General features: G+C 45.7%; 1 protein-coding gene across 3 annotated transcripts in view; it reads left to right on the top strand.

Moving 5' to 3' along the window:
* HOMER2 (homer scaffold protein 2) overlaps window positions 1-26,203 on the top strand; it is a 93,217-nt gene that overhangs the window by 57,686 nt on the left and 9,328 nt on the right. For 2 of the 3 annotated variants that reach the window (XM_033852203.2, XM_073801441.1), the window contains exons 3-6: window positions 883-1,014; window positions 15,728-15,820; window positions 20,649-20,755; window positions 24,607-24,820. In XM_033852203.2, the coding sequence (XP_033708094.1) occupies window positions 883-1,014; window positions 15,728-15,820; window positions 20,649-20,755; window positions 24,607-24,820 (546 nt within the window). The remainder of the gene's footprint in view (window positions 1-882; window positions 1,015-15,727; window positions 15,821-20,648; window positions 20,756-24,606; window positions 24,821-26,203) is intronic. The other variant, XM_033852204.2, reaches the window with a different exon arrangement.

Below are 26,203 nucleotides of genomic sequence, written 5' to 3'. Positions count from 1 at the left end.
CTCCACGTTCATCCTCTACTCTTCTTCACCCTGCTCTGGTCCCTGAGGGGCTGACCCGCAGAGGACATAAGTGGGCTTGTGGGGCCTCTGGCTTCTGGTTGGGTTTGGCCAGTGGCGGGAAGTCAGAACGGCAGAGGTGAGGGCATTTGTCCCACTGGCTCCCCCTCTTGTGAGGTCACCATGTGCTGGTGTGTCCCTCAACAGAAGGTCTCCTCTCTCGTTAAGGGAGCCTGTGCTCCATGACTCTCTCCTTCCACATCCCATAGCCTCTTCACCCCCTCATCCTTTAAAGCCAAGGAGAGGTGGCAGCAGCTCGCACCAGGTCCCTGCACTGTCCATACACCCAGCTCACACCTGTCTAATTAGTCTGTAAATTAACCCTCCACAAATTATCCCAATTAGAGTGTACCTTTTCTTTCCCGTGGGGAAGCAGCCAGCCCCCATTGCTCATGGAAATTTTAAATGGTTTGAGCTGGACCCCGGGGGCTCCAGGCACTTAAAAAGGTCGGCAGCGTGGCTCTTCAGAGGATGTGTGACATGGCTGGCCATTAAGGGCAATCGGATGTGCGACAGCTTTGGGGAAATACGTAGCAGTTTTGGAAACTGTTCTCTACCTAGGAGAGCCTTTCTCCCACTGATAACCTGTGAGATCTTATTTTAGGCTGACTGTCTGTTTTTAAGTCTCTGCAATTGCCTGTTATCATGGTTGTGTGTATATGACTCAGCGTGGGATGTGCCAGGAGAGGAAGAACTCAGGACCAGCTATAGCAGTGGGGATGCAGGCTTTACCTACTAGCTTTGCCAACAGAGGAGTTTTTAAGGAGTGACTCTGGTGTCTAATTCAGTGTTTAAATGTCGCCTCTTTGGGCTGTTTCGCTGCAGGTGATCATAAACAGCACAATCACACCCAATATGACTTTCACCAAAACATCGCAGAAATTTGGGCAGTGGGCCGACAGCAGAGCCAACACGGTGTTTGGTTTGGGGTTTTCCTCGGAGCAGCAACTGACAAAGGTAATGTGGTCCTTCCCGCAGCGCCGTGGGTGCCGCGTCCAATGCTCTTCTCATTCAGTAGGTAATTGCTTACTGAGGGATCCGGTGCTGCTTCTACTGGTTGAGCAGATTCCTCTCTGGCCTTCAGTTTTCTCCCCTCTGGCGCTGCAGGGCTGCCAAACCAGATGACCTTTTAGAAACATCAGTTTCCTTGAAAATGGAGATGTTGTTTAGAGAAGGAAAACATCTCTGACAATGCTGCTTCACAGCCTGAGGTGTAGCCTCATGACGCAGTCTTGCCAGTTGTTCCTTCCCCAGGTGTCTGCCGGGCCCCTGCACCCAGGGTGTGTCTGACAGCCATCAGTGTCACTGACTCTGGTTGGAGCCCTCAGAGAGGGGGAGTAAGGTGACTCATGCTCAGTAAGAGTTTTAAAAGGTTTCTGCTCCCAATTTCCAACATGCATGTGGGGGGCGGGAGGGGTATCCCGAAGCACCAAGCACTTCTCAGACCCCAGATGGGTGTCCTGCGATGCAACTCGATTCTGACACTGCCTGCCTGGAGGAATCATCCAATCCCACAGGTGAAGGGCTCAGTCCTGCAGGATCCCCCCAACTTCAGACTTCAGTTGTAAGCCCAGGGTGTCACCTGTGCTTCTGACTAACCGGCTATAGATCAGAGGTTCCAGTGACCCCCTCCTAAGGTTCAATTAATTTGCTAGAGCTGTTTATAGAACTCAGAGAAACATTTTACTTACTAGGTTACCAGTTTATTATAAAGGGGTATAACTCAGGAACAGCTGGGTGGAAGAGACCTAGGGCAAGGTATGGGGAAAGGACGGAGCTTCCACGCCCCTGCTGAAGTCTGCCACTCTCCCCAAATCTCTACATGTTCACCCACCCGGAAGCTCTCCAAACCCATCCTTTTAGGGTTTTATGGAGGCTTTATTAATTAGGCATGATTGATTTCCATCACTGACCACTGGTGATTGATTCAGCCTCCAGCCCTCTCCCCTCCCCTCTATTCATGATTGGTTCCCCTGGAAACCAGCCCCCCCATCCTTAGGTCCTTTGCAAACAAAAGTCACCTCATTGACATAAACCCAGTTTTGACAGAAAGGAGCTTGTTATGAATAATAAGATACCCATTTCACCTTTATGGCTCTGAACTCAGAACTGAGGACAAGAGACCAAATACTGTGACAAAAGATGCTTGCATTGCTCTTAGTGCTCAGGAGCTGTGAGCCAGGAACCATGGAGGAAGACAAGATATATATTTCTTATATGTCACAGGATCATAAGTTCTTAACTTGGAGCCCCCACAACCCTTAAAATGTCACACAGTGTTTTGTGTGTGTGTTGCTTTTATTCTAGGGAGAGCGTTTATAGCTTTGCTTTGCTTTCCAAGGGGTCTGGGACACGCTCTGTGGATAGTTAAAAAGGTGTTAAGGAGCAGAGCATGACTGACCACAGACTTGGAGAAGCCCAAGGACCGAGGAAACAAACTGACCTCCTCTGAGAGGCCTCACCTGGCCGATGGAAGGGGCCAGAAGCTTGTTTTAGGAGAATAGGCTTCCTTTTAGGATGGTGGAGAGTCCTGTGTAGGTGTTGAAAATGCACTGGTTAAAAGCAAGACTGACTAGGGACTTGCCTGGCGATCCAGTGGTTAGGACTCCGCGCTTCCACTGCAGGGGACCCGGGTTCAATCCCTGGTCGGGGAACTAAGATCCCTCGTGTCTCAATGCAGCCAAAAAAACAAAACAAAAACAAAAAGCAAGACTGCCTAGTTTATGTGACACAAGAACTTACTGGAAGACTATCAGAGTATCTCAAGGAATCCAAGAGAGAGTTGAAAATCCAGGAAGGGCTGGAGCCAGGCTGGCTTTGGGAATCTTGGCTAAAGGAGTTCTAGACCATTGCCTTGACCGTCCCACTGACTGCTGGGCGGGTGTTTATTGAGCTCCTGCTGTGCCAACAGCATGCTGGGCACCAAGGATGCAGAGCTGTGGTCCCGTCCCCAGAGGGCCTTACAGAATTCCAGACGCCTGGGGAATTGACAGAGCTGCTTAGTACAGACTTGGTTGCTTGGGTTCCCTGTGTACACTAAGGACTGTTTTCACAGGGGGATCAGGATGAATCAGGCAGCCACCCTGGCAGGAGCTTGCTAAATGCATCTTTCATTTGTCCAGTGTGTGTGCGTGTGTGTTTGTACACCACATACCCACACACGCACGTTTCTAAGGAGGCCTCCAGCCCACAGACCCAGCCACAAACAAGCCCCCTAAGGAAGGGTACCCCACAGTCTGTCCTCCTCTGCATCCCCACCTATGAGGATGCTGTTCCCTAGAAGCCCAAGAAACCCAAAATGGCCTGGTGGCACGCCACACATCCTCTTATGCCACCCACTCCTAGAAGTATCCTTTCCTGGGTACTAGAATCTCCAGATCGCCAGGGCTCAGCAACGTGGGGCAGGAAGCAGGAATCTTAAGGGTAGCTCGCGGGGTATAAACATGGGAGATGTCATCTCCATCCCTGATCCCTCAGTCCCTGGACTGCGGCTCTAAGGAGAAGTCCCACAACTCTGCCAGATGTGGTGTTCTAGCGGGCAGCACAGCAGAGTTCTGGAAGGCCTGCTGCTTCTGCTGATAAGGTTTGTGGGAGGACCAAGAATCCCGTGGCGAGTAGACCTTGCTTCATTTCATTTGCAGAGAAGTTGGTTGGTTGGTTGGAGGTGGTGCTGTGTGGTACAGAAGGCATTAAGTAAGTTTGTGGGTCGGGGGGCCGGGAGGCATGACAGTTCGTAGTATACGTCTGTCCTGGTGAGGGTAAATTACTGTGTGCTCTGGAGGAAGGGCCCTGCGTAATCAGCTTTCCACCAGGGAGCTGGCTGGTCACTTAGGAGTGTGATGCAGAATCAGGGCCTCAGGGTGGGTCACTGCTGTTGGCAGTTGATACTCAACGGGGCCAGAGGTCAGGGTGGCCATGACAGGAGTAGGTATTGTCAAGGCCACGCCACATTCTCTCCCCGGCACCAAGGCCAGTGTGTCCGTAAGCCTTTTGAGCAAGGGCCAGGCTGCCTGGGGAAGAGAATGACTGGGTACCCATAGAGCAGCCTTCCTGCCCCTAGTTCTAAGGATTCTTTTTGCTGGAGGGTGGAGGCTTCAGAAGAGCATTGTCTTGGTCTGTTCAGGCTATTATAACAAAATACCATAGACTGGGTATTTAAACAACAGCCTCGCAAGGTTCTTTTTTTTTTTATAATTAATTTTTATTGGAGTATAGTTGCCTTACAATGTTGTGTTAGTTTCTACTGTACAGCAAAGTGAATCAGCTATACATATACATATATCCCCTCTTTTTTGGATTTCCTTCCCATTTAGGTTACCACAGAGCATGAGTAGAGTTCCCTGTGCTATACAGTAGGTCCTCACTAGTTATCTATTTTATACATAGTATCAATAGTGTATATATGTCAATCCCAATCTCTCAGTTCCTCCCACCCCCACTTTCCGCCTCAGTATCCTTATATTTGTTCTCTACGTCTGTGCCTCGGTTTCTGCTTTGCATAAAAATGGTATAAGATCATCTATACCATTTTTCCAGATTCCACGTATATGCGTTAATATATGATATTTGTCTTTCTCTTTCTTACTTCACTCTGTATGACAGTCTCTAGGTCCATCCACGTCTCTACAAATGACCCAATTTCATTCCTTTCCATGGCTGAGTAACATTCCATTGCATATATGTACCACATCTTCTTTATCCATTCCTCTGTTGATGGACATTTAGGTCTCTTCCATGTCCTGGCTATTGTAAATAGTGCTGCAATGAACATTAGGGTGCATGTGTCTTTTTGAATTATGGTTTTCTCCGGGTATATGCCCAGTAGTGGGATTGCTGGGTCATATGGTAGTTCTATTTGTAGTTTTTTAAGGAACCTCCATGCTGTTCTCCATAGTGGCTGTATCAATTTGCATTTCCACCAACAGTGCAAGAGTGTTCCCTTTTCTCCACACCCTCTCCAGCATTTATTGTTTCTAGATTTTTTGATGATGGCCATTGTGACCGGTGTGAGGTGATACGTCACTGTAGTATTGATTTTCATTTCTCTGATAATTAGTGATGTTGAGCATCTTTTCATGTGCCTCTTGGCCATCAGTATGTCTTCTCTGGAGAAATGTCTGTTTACATTTTCTGCCCTTTTTTTTTTTTTTTTTTGATATTAAGCTGCATGAGCTGTTTGTATATTTTGGAGATTAATCCTTTGTCAGTTGCTTCGTTTGCAAATATTTTCTGCCATTCTCAGGGTTGTCTTTTTGTCTTGTTTATGGATTCCTTTGCTGTGGACAGCCTCTCATAGTGCTGGAGGCTGGAGGCTGGGATCAGGGAGCTAGCATGGTCAAGTCAGGTGAAGGCGCTCTTCCAAGTTGCAGACTGTCAGCTTTTCATTGTATTTTCACATGATGAAAAGAGGGCAAGAATGCTCTTTGCGGTCTCTTTTTTTTTTTTTTTTTTGCGGTACGCGGGCCTCTCACTGTTGTGGCCTCTCCCGTTGCGGAGCACAGGCTCCGGACGCGCAGGCTCAGCGGCCATGGCTCACAGGCCCAGCCGCTCCGCGGCATGTGGGATCTCCCCAGACCGGGGCACGAATCCGCGTCCCCTGCATCGGCAGCCGGACTCTCAACCACTGCGCCACCAGGGAAACCCTTCGGTCTCTTTTATAAGGGCATTATTCCCAGCCATGAGGGCTCCATCCTTATGACCCAGTCACCTCCCAAAGGCTCCACCTCCTAGCCCATCCCACTGAGGGTTAGGATTGCCACATATGAATTTGAGGGAGACACAGACTTTCAGTCCATTGCAAGCATTCATGGGGAACGTGAATATCTCCAGGCTCTGGTTCGATTTGGGCCCATTGTTGTAGCCATTTCCCAGATCTCTTTGTCACTACCCCTCCAGCTTGATTTCTTCCCAATCCCTCCCATGCAGCTAGGCCCTTTACCATTTCCCCAGGGTTCAGTGTAGACTCCAACTCCAGGTCACCTCTCCTGTGCACACCGGACAATGAGATGTTCCACGTCGTGCCACAGGGAGGATTTCCCTTTTCCATCATCCTCCCGACGACGGGAGGAGCACAAGCAAAATCCTGACACTGTGTGAGGGAAGCTGCAAACGGTTCACTGTTAACAGGGTGCCCAGGCGTTGGGGGTGGGGAAGGCTGATAGAGGCCAGCTGTTGGAAGGCCTTCTGTGTCATGCCAGAGTTTCTGGACTTTATCCTATGGCCTGTGAAAGATTTTAAGCCAAGAAAAAAAATGATCAGATTTTCATTTTAGGTGGATTTTTTTTCTGGCATCAGGACAGATTCGCTTGTGTTAGTCCAGATCAGAGATGATGAGGGCTTGTGTACGAGTTGGAGAGATTTAAGAAATACTGAGGAGCTAAACAGGTGGCACTCGGTGAGCCGACGTGGGAGGCAAAGACTGGGGTGGGGATGGGTGGATGATGTGACGCCATTGTTTGAAATGAGGGAGAGGAATAGGTGCTGTGAGGATCGGAGGGAATTTCTATAAGGTGGAAGCAAGTATGATGGTGAGTTGTTGAAAGAATAATTAAGGAGAACCTCTGTCTGAAGCGGCTCTTGGGGATTGCATGCCTTTTCCCTCTGAAGAAGTTCCTGGTGGGGAGAAGAGGGGTGGTGGGAGCCATGCCTCCCCTGCCAAGGGTCTCCTATCCAGACTGAGGCCTGGAAGCCTCAGACTGCTGGGCAGGGTCAGATGGGGGGCTTCTGTCAGCGACAGGGTCCTGGCTGGGCCCACCTTGGCTCAATGGCCCCTGATCCCACGCAGGGCTGGAGTTCTTCACGGAAGCCTGGGATGGTTTGAGGGTTACGCGCCGCTGCCTGGAACAATTTCTTCCATCTTTGGAGGACTCAAAGTAGCTAGGAAGGATAAAGGGGTAACGTATCAATGAAAAGAGTTGAAAGGAGGGAGAACTCAGAACAAAAATGAGAACAAGTTGTTAAAGTCCCATTCTTTGTGCCCCTGAGAACTGAAGAGACCTTGGGCTGCACGTGCTTCCAGGTGTGGCCACTCCTAATTTTTTCCAGACGGAAGATGTCCTATCATTAAAGGGGAGCGCCCTGTCTTCCCGAGTTACCCGGCCTCCTCCAGCGGCATTGGAGTCCCGCTTTGCGACTGTGACCTGCCATTGTCACAAAGCCGTACCAAAGAAGCCCTCAGATGTCTCCTTTGTTCAGAATGTTTCAAATCAACTTGTCCCCTTCCCTTTGAAGGGAGCTATTAACCACACACTGATCAATTACCATGATGTGAGGCTGGCACTCTCGACAAGTGGCAATTAGCACAGAGGAACTTGGGCCTAACGGGTTCCCGAGGTGTGTTGCTGAGAGGACAGCTGTGGCTGAATGTTCTGGACTTCACAGAGCAGCCACCCACAGACCTGAAAGGGGAACTGGTCATCAAACCCTATAACTAGGCTAGAAAAAGGGACCCCAGTGTGGGTGTTTTCATTTAAGAACACTTCTCTTTTTACCCCCCAGGAGGAAAATAGATAGATACCTTTGTCTTTACTGCTCCCTTTATAAGGACCACTTCACACCAAAATCCAGAAAGTATTACAGGGACACTTTCTGCTCTTTATATAGGCTTTCCAAAACGACAGGAGCTACATTTTCCCAGAGGTAAGCTGGAACTCTGTCCACCCGCTGAAGAGGGCATAACGCCTCAGCCTACTGAAGAATGTTGAAAAGGGACTTACGTGTTCTGACAAAAGGAAGGGCTTCTGAAGAGATCAAAGGAAGGAGAACCAAGTGTAAGGATGAACCAGTTGTTAAAGTGTAGATGATTTCTGGCATATGACCTTGAGATGTTTGTCTCCATCTCATTCATTGCAGGCAGAAGGAAACACATTCTGCCACGAAGCGGAGTGATCCAGGGTGGACTTGCTAGTGCTCCGTGATTGGTCCATCTAAACCCTGACCCATACGTGGCATTTGCTTTTGACCCTTTTCAGTTATGTCATTTCAAATTCAAATTTGTGTTCTGATGCTCACTTCATTAACTCAGTGTAGTTGTGAGAGCATTGCTCTATCTCCTACCTTTGTGATTTAAAGGCTAATTGTTCTTTCAGTGGGGGATATTGATCATTCTTTTGATATGTTTTAGTTAGAATGTTTTTGGCTGCAAGTAACAAAGATGGCTTGTGCTTTTCATACAAAAGAGAAGTCCTAAGGCAGGCGGTTGCCAGCATTAGTACAGTGGCTCCGTGATATCGGGTGTAGGGCTCTGTGTGTTTTGTTTCTTTGACTGTCCTTTTCCTCATGATGATAAAATGGCTTCTTAAGCTCGATCCATCACATCTGCATTCGTGGCAGGAGGGTGGTACCACAACTCTCCCTGTAAACTCCCTTGGCAGATTTCTTTTTGGGATACTGTTATCAGTCTTGGGTCCCTAGGCCACCCTCCCACACCCACCTTCAGGAAAAAAAAATAGAGGCAGACAAATGTCTTACCATGGTCAGCTTAGATCAGTTCTCATTCTCTACCACCTGGGAAATGTCCTGCTCTAGACAAATTGAGATTCTGTTAAGCTAAGGGAAAAGAAGAAATGGATTTTGAATAAGCAAATAGGTAGCGTCTGCCCTAGGGTCTTCAAAGACCCAGGCCAAAAAAGCCACAAATGAAATAAAACAATAGTCTTTCATTTTCTATCATAATATATGATGATGATGATTTTGATTACAATATTATTACCACACATTTAAAAACTATAGAAAATGATCCTAATAAGTAAAGACATGAGAATTTGGCTTATATTAAGAAACATTTGTGGTTTGAATGTCCTTTGATCCATGAGTTTTATTTACAGGAATCTATTCTAAGGAAATAATTGTAACTGCATCCAGAGAATTAGCTACAAGAATTTTCCTTGCAGCATCATTTATAATAGCAAAAACAAAAAGACAAAAACACCAGCCTAAGTGTCCAGCCATAGGAAATTAACTAAATAAACTCCAGTATATCCTTCAGGGTGATATTGTGCAGCAATTCAAGTAATGTAATAGACGATCATATAAGTGCATGGAAGTATTATCATATCGTTAATATCAAAAGTAGCTATAAAAGCAGATGTACAATATTCTATTTTTTAACGAATATGTGTAGTGGATGCATGTATACAGATAGGAAAAAATCGAAAGTTTATATGGTTAATGCTTATCTCTGGGTGATGGGACTATAGGTTTTAAAAAGATATTTTTTCCTAAATTATACTTACTAAATATACAAGCATGTGTGCTTTTTTTATAATAAGGGGGGAAATATGAGAAAGCTTAAGACTTGGAGAGAGGGGCTTTTTCACCAAAGGACGGTCATCTTGGCACCTCGCTCAGTGAGGACTGCTTTCATTCCAACAGTTGGAGGCTGTGAGTGGAAACCTCCCATCCTTCTCCCAGGGCGCCCTGGATTGCTTCCAGTTTTTCATGCTTATAGTTAATGCTAGGATTAACGTCTTTATATTGAAGGCCTTTTTTTTTTTCATATTCCCAATTATTTTTGAAGAATAGTTTCCCAAAAGTGATCTCACTAGGTCAGTGGGTAGGAACATTTTTTTCTCGTAAGAAAAACATTTTTCTTACGATACATATTTCCAAAATGCTTCTCGGTGGGGCTGTACCAGTCACAATGCTGCCAGGAATACCTTTGCCAGCACAGGATATTATAATTGTTTTTAGCGTTTGCTAATTCAGCAGGCAAAGAATGGTGCCTCAGTATTTTGCCTTGCATTTCCAGCAAGGCTGAACGATCTTCTCTATAAATTGTTTACTTGTTGTATTTTTTTTTTTTTTTTGCGGTACGCGGGCCTCTCACTGTTGTGGCCTCTCCCTTTGCGGAGCACAGGCTCCGGACGCGCAGGCTCAGCGGCCATGGCTCATGGGCCCAGCCGCTCTGCGGCATGTGGGATCTACCCAGACCGGGACACGAACCCGCGTCCCCTGCATCGGCAGGCGGACTCTCAACCACTGCGCCACCAGGGTAGCCCTACTTGTTGTATTTTTTATTCCTGAATTTTGCCATTTATCTATTGGGGTTTTCATATTTTCCTTTTCAATTTGTACAAACCCTTTCTATACTAAAGATAATGGCCCTTTTTCTGTTGTACTGACCTATCTATAGATATTTCCCCCAGGCTGTTGTTTCCCTTCTGATTTAGTTTTTTTTTTTTCTTTTTATATTCAAAAGCTTTGAATTGTTAGGCAGTCAAGTCTGTCACTTTTGTGATTTTCTTTTGTTTCTTACAAGTTTAGAAAATTACCCTCTCACCCCTCAAGCAGAAGTCTGATGAATGTTCAACTCTGCTTGCATCCAGATTTTAAAAAAAAAAACTTACCCCTTTAACCCATCGTTGATTTATCATGCTACTGGTTCGCCTAAGGATTTAAATTCATTTCCCCTCAGTTTACCAAAATTATCTCAATCATATTTTTGAATAATTTTCTCCATTAATTTATGATTCCTCCTTTGTCATAGCTAATTTTTATATAAATGGTAGGGCCTATTCCCATAATGCCACCTCTTTTTAAATGATTATTTACCTAAAATGTATCTGATAGAGCTTATCCTACTTCGTTACATTTTAAGCTTATTTTCTGATAAAAATTCTTTTGATTCTCACCCATTTGAATATAAAACGAAATCCCCTACAGACTCAGAATTCCTTTGAGGACAGCAACCAAGTCTTTCTTGGGTATTTCAGTGTGCCCAGCACAGTCCCTAGCACATAGAGATAACTAGTTAATACTTTTGAATGAACGAATTCACCCTTTTGTGGCATTCTTTTACTAAAGTTCGTGGTATTAAGTCCAGTCAAGGCCAGAGAAGCTGTGCTTCTCTCTGTTGAACCCCTATCGTACACCCAGCAAAGCCCCATCTCTCATCCTCCAGTGATCCATGTATTAGTATCCACATTTCATAGATAAAGAAACCAAGGTGCAGAGCAGTTCATTTGCCTGCGTTTGAAAGGCTGTTAAGTGTCAGAGTTGGGCATCTTAGCTAAGGTAGCAGTTAAGCAGGTAAATCATAGGGCCCCGGAGTGTCCAGCACTGGCTTCAGATGGCCTGTGTTCAGTCCCAGTGTGAACTTGGCCAGTTTCGAAACCCATCTGTGCCCCATTTGTATACTGACAGTAGTAAGAAGACCTCAGGGTAGCTGTGAGTGCATAGTAAGACTGTACATTCTAACCGAGTGTCTTATCTCATTCCTGGGAGTCGAGAATACATGTCCTTTTTTCCCCTTTTTTGAGATGTTCTAGGCTGTTACTGTTCACAGGCGTGCCTTGGAGATATTGTGAATTTGGTTCCAGACCACCGCAATAAAGCAAATCTTGCAATAAAGCAAGTCACACAAATTTTTTGGCTTCGCAGTGCATGTAAAAGTTATGTTTACACTATACTGTAGTCCATTAAGTGTGCACTAGCATTATGTCTAAAATAACAATGTACATACCTAAATTTAAAAAATACGTTGTGGCTAATGATTGCTAACCATTATCTGAGGCGTCACTGAATTTTAGTAACAGCAAAGGTCACTGATGGCAGATCACCATGAAAGTTTGAAACATTGTGAGAATTAGTGACAGAGACACGAAGTGAGCAAATACTGTTGGAAAAATGGTACCGATAGACTTGCTTGATGCAGGGTTGCCACCAGCCTTCAATTTGTAAAAAACACGGTATCTGTGAAATGTGATAAAGTGAGGTCTGCCTGTGTAGTAGCACTGTCACCTTGAGGTCCTATAAGGATGTGTGTTTTGACGTATATGTGACAGTTGTTCCTTGCCCCTCTTTTGTAACTGAGAAAAAGAACAGCTAAATAGTGAAGCTGAGGAGAGCTGTAAAATCAGAACTTGTTGCCCGGGCCCCTCATTCTGTATCTGCTATTCTAATCCTCAGGCCTTGTCTTTGCCTTAAAGGTTCCCATGGCCTGTTTTGGAGTTAAAGCTTTTAGAATTTTCTTTTAAAGAGGAAGTGAGTACAATTCTATTTTAAGGTAAGGGCATCTCTTTGCAAATGGAAAATCCAATCAATAAGTGTTTAGCAACTGCTGTGGACAAGACTCTTGGCATTCTTATAAACACCCGAAAGTAACTGGATGTGTGGATGATTGTGTGGAAATCAGATCTGGGCTCAAGTTCAGGTTTATTATTTACTAGCCATGTGACCATGGGCAAATTTTAACCTCTCTAAGACTCCATTTTCTTTTCAGGAAACTATACATAAGAATTCCCATCCTAGGGACTTCCCTGGTGGCACAGTGGTTAAGACTCTGCACTCCCAATGCAGTGTTCGATCCTTGGTCAGGGAACTAGATCCCACATGCGTGCCACAACTAAGAGTGAGCATGCCACAACTAAGGAGCCTGCCTGCTGCAACTAAGGAGCCTGCCTGCCACAACTAAGACCCAGCACAACCAAATAAATAAATAAATAAAATATTAAGAAAAAAAAAAGAATTCCTGTCCTACAGAGGATGGAGAGGAGCAAACAAGAGAATGTGTGTTAAGAAGCCATTAAACTCCTTACCTTGTAGATGTGCCTATGCTGAGGGTCTAGGGGAAGAGGGTACTAAGTAGGCCCACGCAAGACAAAACCGTGGGACACCTGGAGGGGCCACCATGATGGGTGTCAGGGGACAAAGAGAGAAGGGCCCATTGGAACTGAAGGTTTGTGCTCTGGGCTGAGTCTCCAAGAGTTGAGCTGAGGGTCATCCCAGATGTTCAGGGTCAGGTAGGAGGAGACAGACAGAATGGAGGCCCCCAAGCTCCATCCAGAGGCAACTTGTTCTGTCAAAGCCCGGCAGGGCTTTATTTGCTGACTTCTTTGCCACTATCTCCTGCTACCCAAGTCTCGCCCTCTATCTGATACTTACACAGCGTTCACACCCCAGCACCTAACCTAGGGCATGGCCCAGCTCACGGTGAAAATTTTTGTTTGCTGAAGGTGTGAATGGTGCTCAGACCATGTTTGTTGACTGAATAAGCATGACCCTGGCTGATGACATGTCCAATCTAGTTTACAAGCAACTTCGAGTAAGACCCTGAGAGAAAGAGACCCTGACAGGCACAAGGACCGTCTGTAAAGAACAATGCTTTTGGTCTGGGAGCCTGGTGAATTGAGATGCTTGTGGGAGACAGCCAGCCCCACCTTCCTAAGCACAGCATGGGGAGACTCCATCAGCAGGTGTGTCTACTGAGAACCACATGCATTACCGTTTTCTTCAAATCACGTTTGACTTTTAGTTGATAGTGGGGCACAAAAACATTTAATATCATACCTTTTAAAAGTTGCATCTTTTAATGTCTTAATAAGATTGAAAGGCATTTATAGTGCCTGCACAAAATCTCTTCCGGGATAATGTTCATATTCCAAGTGATACTCTATCTAGTTCCTAGGTTGATCCAGTCAGTTAAGCTTAGGAAGCAGAAAGATGGGGCAGAATACTCCCAAGACACTTACCACAGTACCTTCTTAAGTCCTTAGGTTTGGCCTGTACTTTGACATGATTTTTTTTTTCAAGTGGGCGTAGGTGTGCAAATCTAGAACCCAGAGCCTGTTCATTCACTGAACAAACTTATTTGTGCCTGCTCTCTGCCAGGTGTCAGGGGAGGGTGCAAAGAGGAAAAGCGTGGACCCTGCCGTCAAGGAGTTCACGACATGATGTTTTTACTTACGGGGCCCCTAAAAGGAAGGCGGGTGCTCTGTCCATCCTTGCTAGACCTCACGTCTTTTAAGCAACAGGTAATGTGATTTTTCTCTGACAGCTCTAGGTTGGTTAAATGAAGCCCTGTAGCTATGGCTTTATTTACAGGCCTGTGGGAGCAACACAGGCCAGCGTTGCCACACTGACCTTCTCTGCCTCTACTGGGTGCTTGGTGGACCAACGGCTATCACCCGGCAAGGTTTCCCAAAGCAGACCATCGTTGTTGGCTTTGTGAAGCACTCAGAGGGCGGCCTGTGCTCAGAAATAGAGTTCTCAGCAAAAGCCACAGAATTGTTGGTGGCCTTGCCACTTGGCCAGCTGTTTTTCGTTTCTCAGCAACATTTGGCTCTCTCTTGCTGTGTGACGTCAGCATTAGCTATCATAGAATGTTCTCTGTTCAAACAACGTATTGGCTGATTAAAATCAGTTGCCTTGTCAGTGACTATAAAGCAGTGATTGATATGATTGCCCTGGGATTTTAAGAATTTTTTTCTTTTAAGAAAATATTAAAACATTTTTGAAAGCAGAGAGCATAGTATAATGGGCACCCATATGCGCATCACGTAGATTTAACAGTGAACGCTGTGCCACATTGCTTCATCTACTTTTATTGCTGCTGAAGTACTTTAAAGTAAGTTACAGACATCGAGACATTTCACGCCTAAATACTTCAGTGTTGATCTCTAAAGAATCACATTCCCCCACAACCACAACATCATCAGCACTTCTAACAAAATTAATAATAACTCCTGGACTTCCCTGGTGGCGCAGTGGTTAAGAATCCACCTGCCAATGTGGGGGACACGGGTTGGAGTCCTGGTCCGGGAAGCTCGCACATGCTGCGGAGCAATGAAGCCCGTGCGCCACAACTACTGAGCCTGTGCTCTAGAGCCCGCGAGCCACAACTACCGAGCCTGAGCGCTGTAACTACTGAAGCCTGCGTGCTCTAGGGCCCGCAAGCCACAACTACTGAGCCCATGTGCCACAACTACTGAAGCCCATGTGCCTAGAGCCCGTGCTCCGCAGCAACAGAAGCCATTGCAATGAGAAGCCGGTGCACTGCAATGAAGAGTAGCCCCCACTCGCCGCAGCTAGAGAAAGCCCGTGTGCAGCAACGAAAACCCAAAGCAGCCATAAATAAATAAATAAATAAAGTAACTCCTTGGTGTCATCTTATCCAGTCCATGCTCACATTTCCCTCCTTGTTGCCCAGAAGTCTTCTACTTGGTCTGTTCAAAAGAGGACTCAGTCCTAGGCTGCACGTTGCATTTTGCTATTTTATATCTTAGGCTTTTAAAATCTAGGACTGGGCTTCCCTGGTGGCACAGTGGTTGAGAGTCCGCGTGCCGATGCAGGGGCACGGGTTCATGCCCTGGTCCGGGAGGATCCCACATGCCGCGGAGCGGCTGGGCCCATGAGCCATGGCCACTGAGCCTGCGCGTCCGGAGCCTGTGCTCCGCAACGGGAGAGGCCACAACAGGGAGAGGCCACAATAGTGTGAAGCCCGCGCACTGAAAAAAAAAAAAAAAATCTAGGACTGTTCCTTTTCAACTTTTTGGATGTTTTTGTGTTTCCTGACATTGACTTGTAAGAGTTCTTGGATCTTTCAATAGGGATTATGAAGTTTTTCGTGGATTCCTTTTGCACTATAGCTAAATTTCTTTTGTTGCATTTGTATTAGGTGCTGTTAGCCAGAGGTATGTGTTTTTAATATTTCGCCATCAAATCTAGCTTCAGTATCTTAGAAATTCGTTCAGATCTGACCTTGGCCAATAGTGGGTTTTTTTGGAAAAAGCATTCATGATATTCATTTCGTTTTAATCTCAAATAAAATCCTTCTTCTGGATTTATACAGGACTTATTGGCTTAAAAGGAATGCAAAATAATAAAGGTAGGTTCTGAATATCAGCCATGTGTAAGGTTAAGGAAATCCCTAATAATTCTTCTTCACGTTCAGTTTGCAGAGAAATTCCAGGAGGTGAAAGAAGCTGCCAGACTAGCCAGAGACAAATCTCAGGAGAAAATCGAGACCTCGAGCAATCATTCCCAAGTAAGTAATTTGTCCGTAAAATGAATGACTGTGATCAGTGCTTGAGACTCTGTTCCTTGTCACTTTTGACAAGAAATAAGAAATTTTCGCAGTAGGGCATTTTGAAAACTTTTTCAACTATTAGACTGCTCACAGTGAGATGAATGTGACATGTAAGAGACTCTTGAATTTTTCAGGATGTGGTGATATATTTTGGATGGAAAACGTTTGATGAGATTAGAGTTAATGCATGTCCCTGGTCTGGGATGTCCTCTGGTCACGGTTTAAAAACCAATGTCAGTGGTCTTCCCTGGTAGCGCAGTGGTTGAGAGCCCGCCTGCCGATGCAGGGGACACAGGTTCGTGCCCCGATCTGGGAAGATCCCACATGCCGCGGAGCGGCTGGGCCCGTTAGGCATGGCCTCTGAGCCTGCGCGTCTGGAACCTGTGCTCTGCAACGGGAGAGGCCACAACAGTGAGAGGCCCGTGTACCGCAAAAAAAAAAAAAAAAAAAAGCCAAGGTGAAGTGTTTTCTTTCTGTGTTGGGAGGTGAGGTCTGCATGAAGGATGCTCATGGACAAATGCAGGTACCTGTGCCCATGACAGAGAAAACTTGATCGATGCCAGAGAGTCCTCGTCTGTCTCCCTATTATAACAAAGTCACGTGGGAGGTGGTATTCCAACAGCTCTGGTTTAGCCAACGTAAATGTGGCTTTGCCAGGAACTGAGTTATCTGTCTACTTAAAAGTGTGATAATTGACTAAAAGGGACCTATTTTAACCTGAAATAAAAATACCTGCCTTCCTGACATCTAGATTAGGGTGTGTAGTGGTAGGTGGAAACCTTGACCTAGTGACAGAGTTATGTGTAGAGAGACAGGGAAAGGGAGACCTGACGAGACGTAGGAGCTGGGGTCTGGGATTAGGGATAAGCATGATGTAAATGCAAGGCAGCCAGGGTTCTGCCTGCCTGGGGGTGAGATGCACAGTGGGAGGAACAGAGATGCACTTGGAGGTACTGTGGAGGACCTGGAATTCTTCATTAGTGGATCATTCTTAATTATTTATTGTTGGATAATGGGAAGACATTGGAGATGTTTTATAGCTACCGATCAGGAATTGACATGAAGGTTGCATGCGGGTGGTGAGGAAGTCAGGGAGGAGCTGAGGGCAGGAAGATCGGAGAGGAGGCTGTGGGGTGGAGAATGGCCAGGCCAGGCCAGCCATGGATGGATGTCGGGGCAGCTTGTGGAAAGAGAACAGGAGACATGGGCATCCTGAGCGGTCAAGATCAACACCCTAGACTTGGCCGTCAGCAATAGCTGAAGCTGAATCCTATAAAAGATGCCCCTACGGATTTATGGAAATGAATGTGTATTAGACTTCAAGTGGGCAGGAACTTTCCTGAATCTTTGTAAATAATCTTTAATGACATCTAAATGATACTGTTAATTTAGTATACTAATTATTGTACTGAGTAATCGCTGAGGATCTGTAAAATTGGGCACTTGAAATGGTCCATAGTCTAAGGACTTTCTCTGTGTTTTTGTTTTTGGAATGCTAAGGTTATTATACAATAAGAGTTACCAAAGATATTTTGTTAACGTTTTGGTGTGTTTCTTCCTAATATAGCTTTGCAGTATATCTTGGTGTTATTCTTTTTAATCTTTTTTTAAAAAACGTATTTGTTATGATCCTTTCCTTGTGTTTTCAAATATCCCTTTTCAAAACTATTTTAATGGCTAGATAGTATTCCAGTGTTTGCATCACAACTTATTCCATTAACCTCCTATAATTTGGGACGTCGGTGTTGTTTCTAATTTTTCATTAGTATAAATAACACCATGCTAAGCATTCTTGCACACCTTTTGTGCATTTGATGGTTTCTGCAGGATAAATTCTTGAAGTGGAAGTATTGGGTTAAGGGTAGGACTTTTTTTCTGGTCAACAATTTTTTTTTTGGATTTTATTTTATTTATTTTTTATACAGTAGGTTCTTGTTAGTTATCCATTCTATACATATTAGTGTATACATGTCAATCCCAATCTCCCAATTCATCCCACCACCACCACCCCCGCCACTGTCCCCCATTGGTGTCCATACGTTTGTTCTCCACATCTGTGTCTCTATTTCTGCCCTGAAAACTGGTTCATCTGTACCGTTGTTCTAGGTTCCATATATATGCGTTAATATACAATATTTGTTTTTCTCTTTCTGACTTACTTCACTATGTATGACAGTCTCTAGATCCATCCACGTCTCTACAAATGACCCAATTTCGTTCCTTTTTATGGCTGAGTGATATTCCATTGTATATATGTACCACATCTTCTTTATCCATTCGTCTGTCGATGGGCATTTAGGTTGCTTTCATGACCTGGCTACTGTAAATAGTGCTGCAGTAAACACTGGGTTGCATGTGTCTTTTTGAATTATGGGTTTCTCCGGGTATATGCCCAGTAGTGGGATTGCTGGGTCATATGGTAATTCTATTTTTAGTTTTTTAAGGAACCTCCATACTGTTCTCCATAGTGGCTGTATCAATTTACATTCCCACCAACAGTGCAAGAGGCTTCCCTTTTCTCCACATTTGTCTCCGGCATTTGTTGTTTGTAGCTTTTCTGATTGATTCCCATTCTAACTGGTGTGAGGTGATACCTCATTGTAGTTTTGATTTGCATTTCTCTAATAATTAGTGACGTTGAGCAGCTTTTCATGTGCTTCATGGCCATCTGTATGTCTTCTTTGGAGAAATGTCTATTTAGGTCTTCTGCCCATTTTTTGATTGGGTTGTTTGTTTTTTTAATATTGAGCTGCCTGAGCTGTTTATATATTTTGGAGATTAATCCTTTGTCCATTGATTCGTTTTCAAATATTTTCTCCCATTCTGAGGGTTGTCTTTTTGTCTTGTAGTTTCCTTTGCTTTTCAAAAACTTTTACGTTTCACTAGGTCCCATTTGTTTATTTCCATTACTGTAGGAGGTGGATCAAAAAAGATCTTGCTGTGATTTATGTCACAGGGTGTTCTTCCTATGTTTTCCGCTAAGAGTATTATAGTGACTGGTCTTACAGTTAGGTCTTTAATCCATTTGGAGTTTATTTTTGTGTATGGTGTTAGGGAGTGTTCTAATTTCATTCTTTTACATGTGGCTGTCCAGTTTTCCCAGCAAGGGGTAGGACTTTTTTTTTTTTTTTTTTTTTTTTTTTGCGGTACGCAGGCCTCTCACTGTTGTGGCCTCTCCTGTTGCGGAGCACAGGCTCCGGACGCACAAGTTCAGCGGCCATGGCTCACGGGCCTAGCCGCTCCACGGCATGTGGGATCTTCCCGGACCGGGGCACGAACCCGTGTCCCCTGCATCGGCAGGCGGACTCTCAACCACTGCACCACCAGAGAAGCCCAGTAGGACGTTTTGAGAGCTTTTGACACACACTGCAAACATCCCTACAGAAATGTACAATTGTGACTCCCACCAGCAGTGAATGAGAGCGTTTTTCCCTCCCGTTCCCTCCCCAACAAAGCTTTGTTGATTTGACAGAAGAAAAATGTACTTTATTGTCTTTTTAAATTTTGTATTTCTTTACTAGTGAGATTAAATTTTTTTGCTTATTAATTCTATATATTTCTTCTTCTGTAAATGTCAATTGCATATCCTTTCCGCTTTTTTGTGTTCATTTCCAAGAACTTTATTTTTAACATGGCTAGTTTTGAATATGTACAAAACTAGGCAGAACTGGGTAAATGAACCCCCATGGACCCATAGGTCAGCTTTAACAGTTAGGACTCTATGACCAATGGTTTCATCTACACCCCCCTCTCCCTCCGTCTTTATTTTAAAGCCAGTCCCAGACATCATTTCATTCATAAATATCTCAGAGTGTCACTCTAAAAGTTGAGGACTCTAGGGGTTTTTTAGTATAGGAATAGTATTAGCGTTTTTGTTTTTAGTATGCATTGAAAATATTTCCCCCACATCGTTGCTTACATTCTGATGTAGTTTATGCACTTTTTTGCGATGTAGAAATTTAGTAATACGTCATTCCCTTCTTGTCTTTCTTTTGCCTTTATTCTTCTTGGAGGCGAAATAAAATCTTTCTAAGATCTTCTCCAAGACCAGATGAGGTTTCACCTCCATGTAGAATGGCTTATTACAGCAAACATTTCAGAATATTCATAACATTGCTAACTAGTCGCAGACACCCATATCTGATTCCTGTTTTTTTTTTTTTTCAAATGAGTGTGTTCATCTCTCTGTAGCCCCGGGATTTTTAAGTCATCTCAGCTTCTTATACTTTTTCTCTTAACTCATTCACTGTTTCTTATTATAAAACCCTCCTCCCCCGCTTTCTTTTTCTTTTTTTTTTCTTTTGGCCATGCCCTGCAGCATGTGGGGTCTTTGTTCCCCAACAAGGGATTGAACCTGCGCCCCCGGCATTGGAAGCACGGCGTCTTAACCACTGGACCACCAGGGAAGTCCCTAAAACTCTCCCCCTCTTTTAATCTGTGGTTTCTGTCCTGTGTTATTTAAGGAGAGCAGGTATCCGGGCTTGTTAGGTTTACCTGTAAAGTTTGAGTGAGAAGGTTCTGCGTAACGGCCCTGTGTGCTGTCTTGTGGGTAAAATGCACAGACTGTCTGGACTCCAAGTGGAGTCTCCACGGATGGTCTTGTTATGAGTCTGTGGACTTGTCAGTCTTTGCTGCGTTCTGGTTGGATGCGTTGGTTCTCCCACACTCATAACCGCACAGTTCCTCATCATGCCTGATTTGCTTCCGCTGTGAGGACAAGCGATAAGGTGTGCAAGTGATTCAGTCTGGCCAGGAATCTGGGTGTGAAACCCCATCTTCCACTCAGGCATCCAGCATCAACGGAACGGACGATGAAAAGGCATCTTCTGCGGGTCCTGCCAACACACACCTCAAGTCTGAGAACAACAAGCTGAAGATCGCTCTGACACAGAGGTGAGCATGTTCAAATCCAGGTGCTGTTGTCTCCCAGGTCAGCACTTCCCTGCAGCCTTTCCCACTGGGCAGGGTTTCAGGAAGTTGGGAAAGGAGACTGGGTCCTGCTCAGAGCGTCCGGTCTTGACTCCTGGCCAAAGGAAGACCAGCTGCCTTCGTGGTTGTTCTCTGTGCACATCAGCATCTATGTGTGTGTGTGAGAAAGAGAGGGGTGTCCCTGTGCTTTTTTTTTTTTTTTTGCCATGCCACGAGACTTGTGAGATCTTAATTCCCCAGCCAAGGATGGAACCTGGGTCCCCTGCAATGGAAGCATGGAGTCCTAACCACTGGACCACCAGGGAAGTCCCTGTCCCAGTGCTTACGGTTCATGTTTTTGGGGGGGTGGCCCGTGCCATGCGGCATAAGGGATCTTAGTTCCTCAACCAGGGGTCAAACCCGTGCCCCCTACATTGGGAGTATGGAGTCTTAACCCCTGGACAACCAGGGAAGTCCCTGTTTTGGTTTTTGAGAAGCCAAATTTATCATTTATTCATATATGATAACACTGAAAAACATTAAAACCTAAGAAACTATCTTGAAAATAAAATAAAATCTCACAAAAATCAGTAGCTTTTCTATATACAAACAAACATCACGTAGACTATATATTTGAAGAAGAGATTTCCTTTACAATATGAACTAGAACCATAAAATACATGGGGATAAACTTAAGAAATGTACAGGATCTTTGTGAAGAAAACTCAAATGATTTTGAGGGCCATACATGAATAGTTCAACAAATAGAAAAAGTCTATTGGGAAGTGGTAGGAAGCCTCAATATTTTAAAAAGTATCAATTTCCCTTAAATTGATCTACCAATTTAACACAACCCCCATGACGATATCAACAAGATTTTAACTTTTAATGACTATACTAGCTGTGCTTGTGTTTTCCTTGTTTTTTGTTTGTTTGTTTGTTTGTTTTTTGCGGTACGCGGGCCTCTCACTGTTGTGGCCTCTCCCGTTGCGGAGCACAGGCTCCGGACGTGCAGGCTCAGCGGCCATGGCTCACAGGCCCAGCCACTCCGCGGCATGTGGGATCCTCCCGGACCGGGGCACGAACCCGTGTCCCCTGCAGCTGCAGGCGGACTCTCAACCACTGTGCCACCAGGGAAGCCCTGTGCTTGTGTTTTCATATCTTGAGAATGTGGCCTGTTTCCCAAAGGCTAGGCTGGGTCTCACGGTGTAAGGCTGGCCCCATGAGCACCTTCAGAACTGCTGTCTTTGGGGGTCATTCTGCTCACCTGGCAGGGGACTCGGCCGGCTTCCCCCAGCCTCTCTGTGGCTGAGAAGCTGCTTTCCTCAGACCTGCCCCGTGTAAGAACTCTATCATATTAATTCCGCCATTTTACAGGTAAGGAAACTGAGTCCCAGGTGGTACAGTGAGTCCTTGCCCAAGGTCACATGGCTGGTAAATCTTCCCAGAGGCACCCGCCTCTGCAACCCAGCCAGCCTGACCAGTGCATGGAGCTTAATTCCTGTGATCTGACAGAAATTAAGGAATTTCAGAAAGAACATAGGACCCGTAGATTCAGCCACCTTCTTTGGACCCTGGGTTTTGTCAGATACGTCAAAGGACAGAACTGTGACCAGCCTCTTTTACTCATCAGGTGATCTTGAAGACTATTTTTGGTTGAGTCATGGTGGGCTGCCTGGATGAAAACATTCCACCCCTAAAAATAAATGTTTTTAAATCCCACTTGAATGGACGAGTGAATTACAGGAATGGGTGTGAAGCCATTTCCCAGAAATCAGCTCAATCATTAACTCTGAAATTAATCACATAATAATATTTTGCTATGTTTTCAGTCTGTGGTGTTTGAAACCAAAAGTATATGTGTTCCAATCACAGTTCTAGGACCTTGAGGTGGATGAAAGATAATGCAGATTATTAAAATACAGTTGTATTTACTTTTTAAAAAATTAAAAGAAAAAAAAAGAAGCCTTTAGAGACACAACTCCCCTCAGCCAGGCAGTATTGATTAGAAGCCAAAAACTTTCTTTTTTTTTTTTCAGAGTAGTTAAGTCTGAGGTGGTTTTTTTTTTTTGTTAATTAATTTTTATTGGAGTTTAGTTGCTTTACAATGTTGTGTTAGTTTCTGCTGTACAGCACAGTGAATCAGCTATACATATATCTCCTCTTTTTTAGATTTCCTTCCCATTTAGGTCACCATACAGCACTGAGTAGAGTTCCCTGTGCTATATAGTAGGTTCTCATTAGTTATCTATTTTATACATAGTAGTGTATATGTGTCAGTCCCAACCTCCCAATTCATCCCACCCCGCCACCCTCACCCCCTTGATAACCATATGTTTGTTCTCTACGTCTGTGTCTCTATTTCTGCTTTGCAAATAAGTTCCTCTCTACCATTTTTCTAGATTCCACATATAAGCGATATTATGTGATATTTGTTTTTCTCGTTCTGACTTATTTCACTCTGTATGACAGTCTCAAGGTCCATCCTCGTCTCTACAAATGATCCAGTTTTGTTCCTTTTAATGGCTAATATTCCACTGTCTGTATGTACCACATCTTTATCCATTCCTCTGTTGATGGACATCTAGGTTGCTTCCATGTCCTGGCTATTGTAAACAGTGCTGCAGTGAACACGGGTCTCCAAAACAGGAAACAAAAGCAGCGTTGAATGGGACCGGCAACTGAGGGCAACCTGATTCCAGTTTGTTTTTTCAAACTTCACTGATCACAGAGGGTTATCATGTGGTTTGGTGATAATGTGAAGGGGTCCCTCGGACCTGAGGTGACCTAGGGTCGGCCAGGGCTCCCTCACACATCCTGCGGTTGGAACCCCAGTTCTTCTGCCCTCAGGGGACTCCCAGCCCCTGTCTCCTCTGTCCTCAAGTCCTCAGCTCTCAAATCTGGACCCAGACTGTTCGTTTAAACCTGGGGTTGTTGGGCTCCAGAGAGGAAGTGTCAGGAGCTTGTTGAAAGTGTCCGCCGCTTTCATGAGAGTGTCAGAGGGCCCGGGGTCCACCCCAGCACTTCAGAACCTACATCCCTGAGGTTCATTTCAGGAAGGAACGGACATGGGGCAGGAGAGAACCGTCCTGCGGCCAGGGGTCAGTAGGGAGCAGACGGGGAAGGGGTCTCTACCACAGTCTGTGGCTTCATTCTTAGTTTCTTTTTTTTTTTAATTGAAGTAGAGTTGATTCACAATGTTGCGTTAATTTCTGCTGTACAGCAAAGTGACTCAGTTATACATATATATATATATAAAATTCTTTTTTATATTCTTTTCCATTATGGTTTATCCCAGGACGTTGAATATAGTTCCATGTGCTATACAGTAGGACCTTGTTGTTTATCCATTCTGTATATAATAGGTTGCATCTACTAACCCCAAACTCCCAATCCATCTCTCCCTCAGCCCCTTCCCCCTTGGCAGCCACAAGCCTGTTCTCTTATGTTTGTGAGCCTGTTTCTGCTTCATAGATCAGTTCATTTGTGTCATATTGTAGACTGCACATAAGAGTGATATCATCTGGCATTTGTCTCTGTCTGACTTACTTCACTTAGTATGATAATCTCTCGTTGCATCCATGTTGCTGCAAATGGCATGATTTCATTCTTTTTTTATGGCTGAGTTCATTCTAAGTTACATCTCTTCCTTCTCTGAGAATTCTGTTCTCTTCTAAAGTGATGCCTTGAGAAAATCACCCAGCAAGGCAGCATGTTCCCACTAAAGGGAGGTGCCAGGCCCGCTCAGCACGTGGTTCTCGCTGCCAGGCCACCGGCGGGAGAGGGTGTGGCCCCGAGGCATGGGCTGAGGGGGTGGCCGGGTGCCCCCTCCGCAGGGCAGCCGGGTGGACGGTGCCCACCCTCCCGGTCACCGCCTGGCCCCCGCCCTGCAGCGCCGCCAACGTGAAGAAATGGGAGATCGAGCTGCAGACCCTGCGGGAGAGCAACGCCCGGCTGACCACGGCACTACAGGACTCGTCGGCCAGCGTGGAGCAGTGGAAGAGGCAGTTCTCCCTCTGCCACGACGAGAATGACCGGCTCCGGAACAAGGTGGGGAGGGCCGGTGTGGCCGTGACCTTCCTCTCCCCACTGCCTCCCGCTTGGCCTTCGGTCCAATGTCCCAGGGGCAGGAGGAAGACCCGCTGCTTCTCCCTTTGTCCTCCCCTCCGCCTCCCTGCCTGCCTTAGTGGGAACGCTACTATGTACAGAACTGACTGATTACCTTTCCTGAACCAAGTTTTAAAATTGCAATCGCAAAGGAGAAGAGAAATCAATGGGAGATTGCAGCTTTGTCTCTCGCAAAGATCACCCTCTGATGCGAGCTGTGGGTTGGCCTTTCGTGGGTGGCCTCCCTCCGGCATTTTCTGTGGTTCCGTGATCTTCGGTAGAGAAAAGGGATCCAAAGGGTGAGTGAAGAAAATAGATTCAGGAGATGGTGAGGCGTGATTGCTCAGAAACCCTGCTTCCCTGCAAACTGCTCTTTCTAAAAATGTGAGATAGGCAGCAAGGAAAGGAATACGGCCCTTGATGTGTGAGGTGGGCGGATGCGGACGGGCCTCGTGTGCCTTCTACCCTCCTACCCTGACATGGGGGCTTTTCAGTTTTTTTCAGAATTCACCCACGCCCTTCCCTGTAATTAGTCGCTCATGCTCTGCTGTTGGGCTGAGTTGATGCGGTTGTTTTAGGGTTCCCAGGTGAGGTCCTGGGGTTGCTGTGCTGTTTTGCTGGTCAGCACTTTTATCCCACAGTCGGTGAACACAGTCTGCTCCGTAAATGCAGGATTTCAGGGTACGGGTCACATTGAGATTGGTACTCGCTCCCCTTGCCCCCGTTTATAACCCGCCCACCCGTTCTGAGTGGAGCCCCTGGAAACCACTCCCCTACTTCACGTCTTACTTCGGAGCAGGTGGCATGTGAAACTGCCTCGTGTCGTTTTTTCATAAAGTGCTGATGGTGAGGGGCGCAGGCCAAGTGCTGACTCCGCACCTTCCCTTCTGAGGCTGGGCTCATCTGCTTGGCAGAGGGATTGATTGCCCTTTGTTTCTTTTTCCAAGGGCAGAGCTGAGTTTCTCACTTCGCGTCTGAGTGTAAGAACCAAAGAGCCGTGCGGGGTCGGGGGGGTGGGGCGTGGAGGAAGTGCGTGCAGTGGAACCTACTCCCTGTGCGGAGCGTCAGCTTCCCTGGGCGGGAAGCACTGGGAACTTGATTCCCAGGGCGGGATGTGGACGTTGGTGGGATCTCCGGCAGCTCCTGTGGCTGGAGGTTCAGATCCTGAGGGCTGGTGCAGGTCACCTCTAAGAACTGTCCTCATGTTGACCACCTAGTGCCCTGCACCCTGAGGACTGCCGCTGCCTGCTTGTGGGGAACCCCATCAACACGGTGCTCTTGTGTTACTTGCTGGTTACACCCCTGCCGTCCACTCTGCACCCATGC

The sequence above is a fragment of the Tursiops truncatus genome, chromosome 2 (assembly GCF_011762595.2).
Source record: "Tursiops truncatus isolate mTurTru1 chromosome 2, mTurTru1.mat.Y, whole genome shotgun sequence".
Taxonomy (NCBI): Eukaryota; Metazoa; Chordata; class Mammalia; order Artiodactyla; family Delphinidae; genus Tursiops; species Tursiops truncatus.
This window is presented reverse-complemented; position numbering and strand designations above follow the sequence as displayed.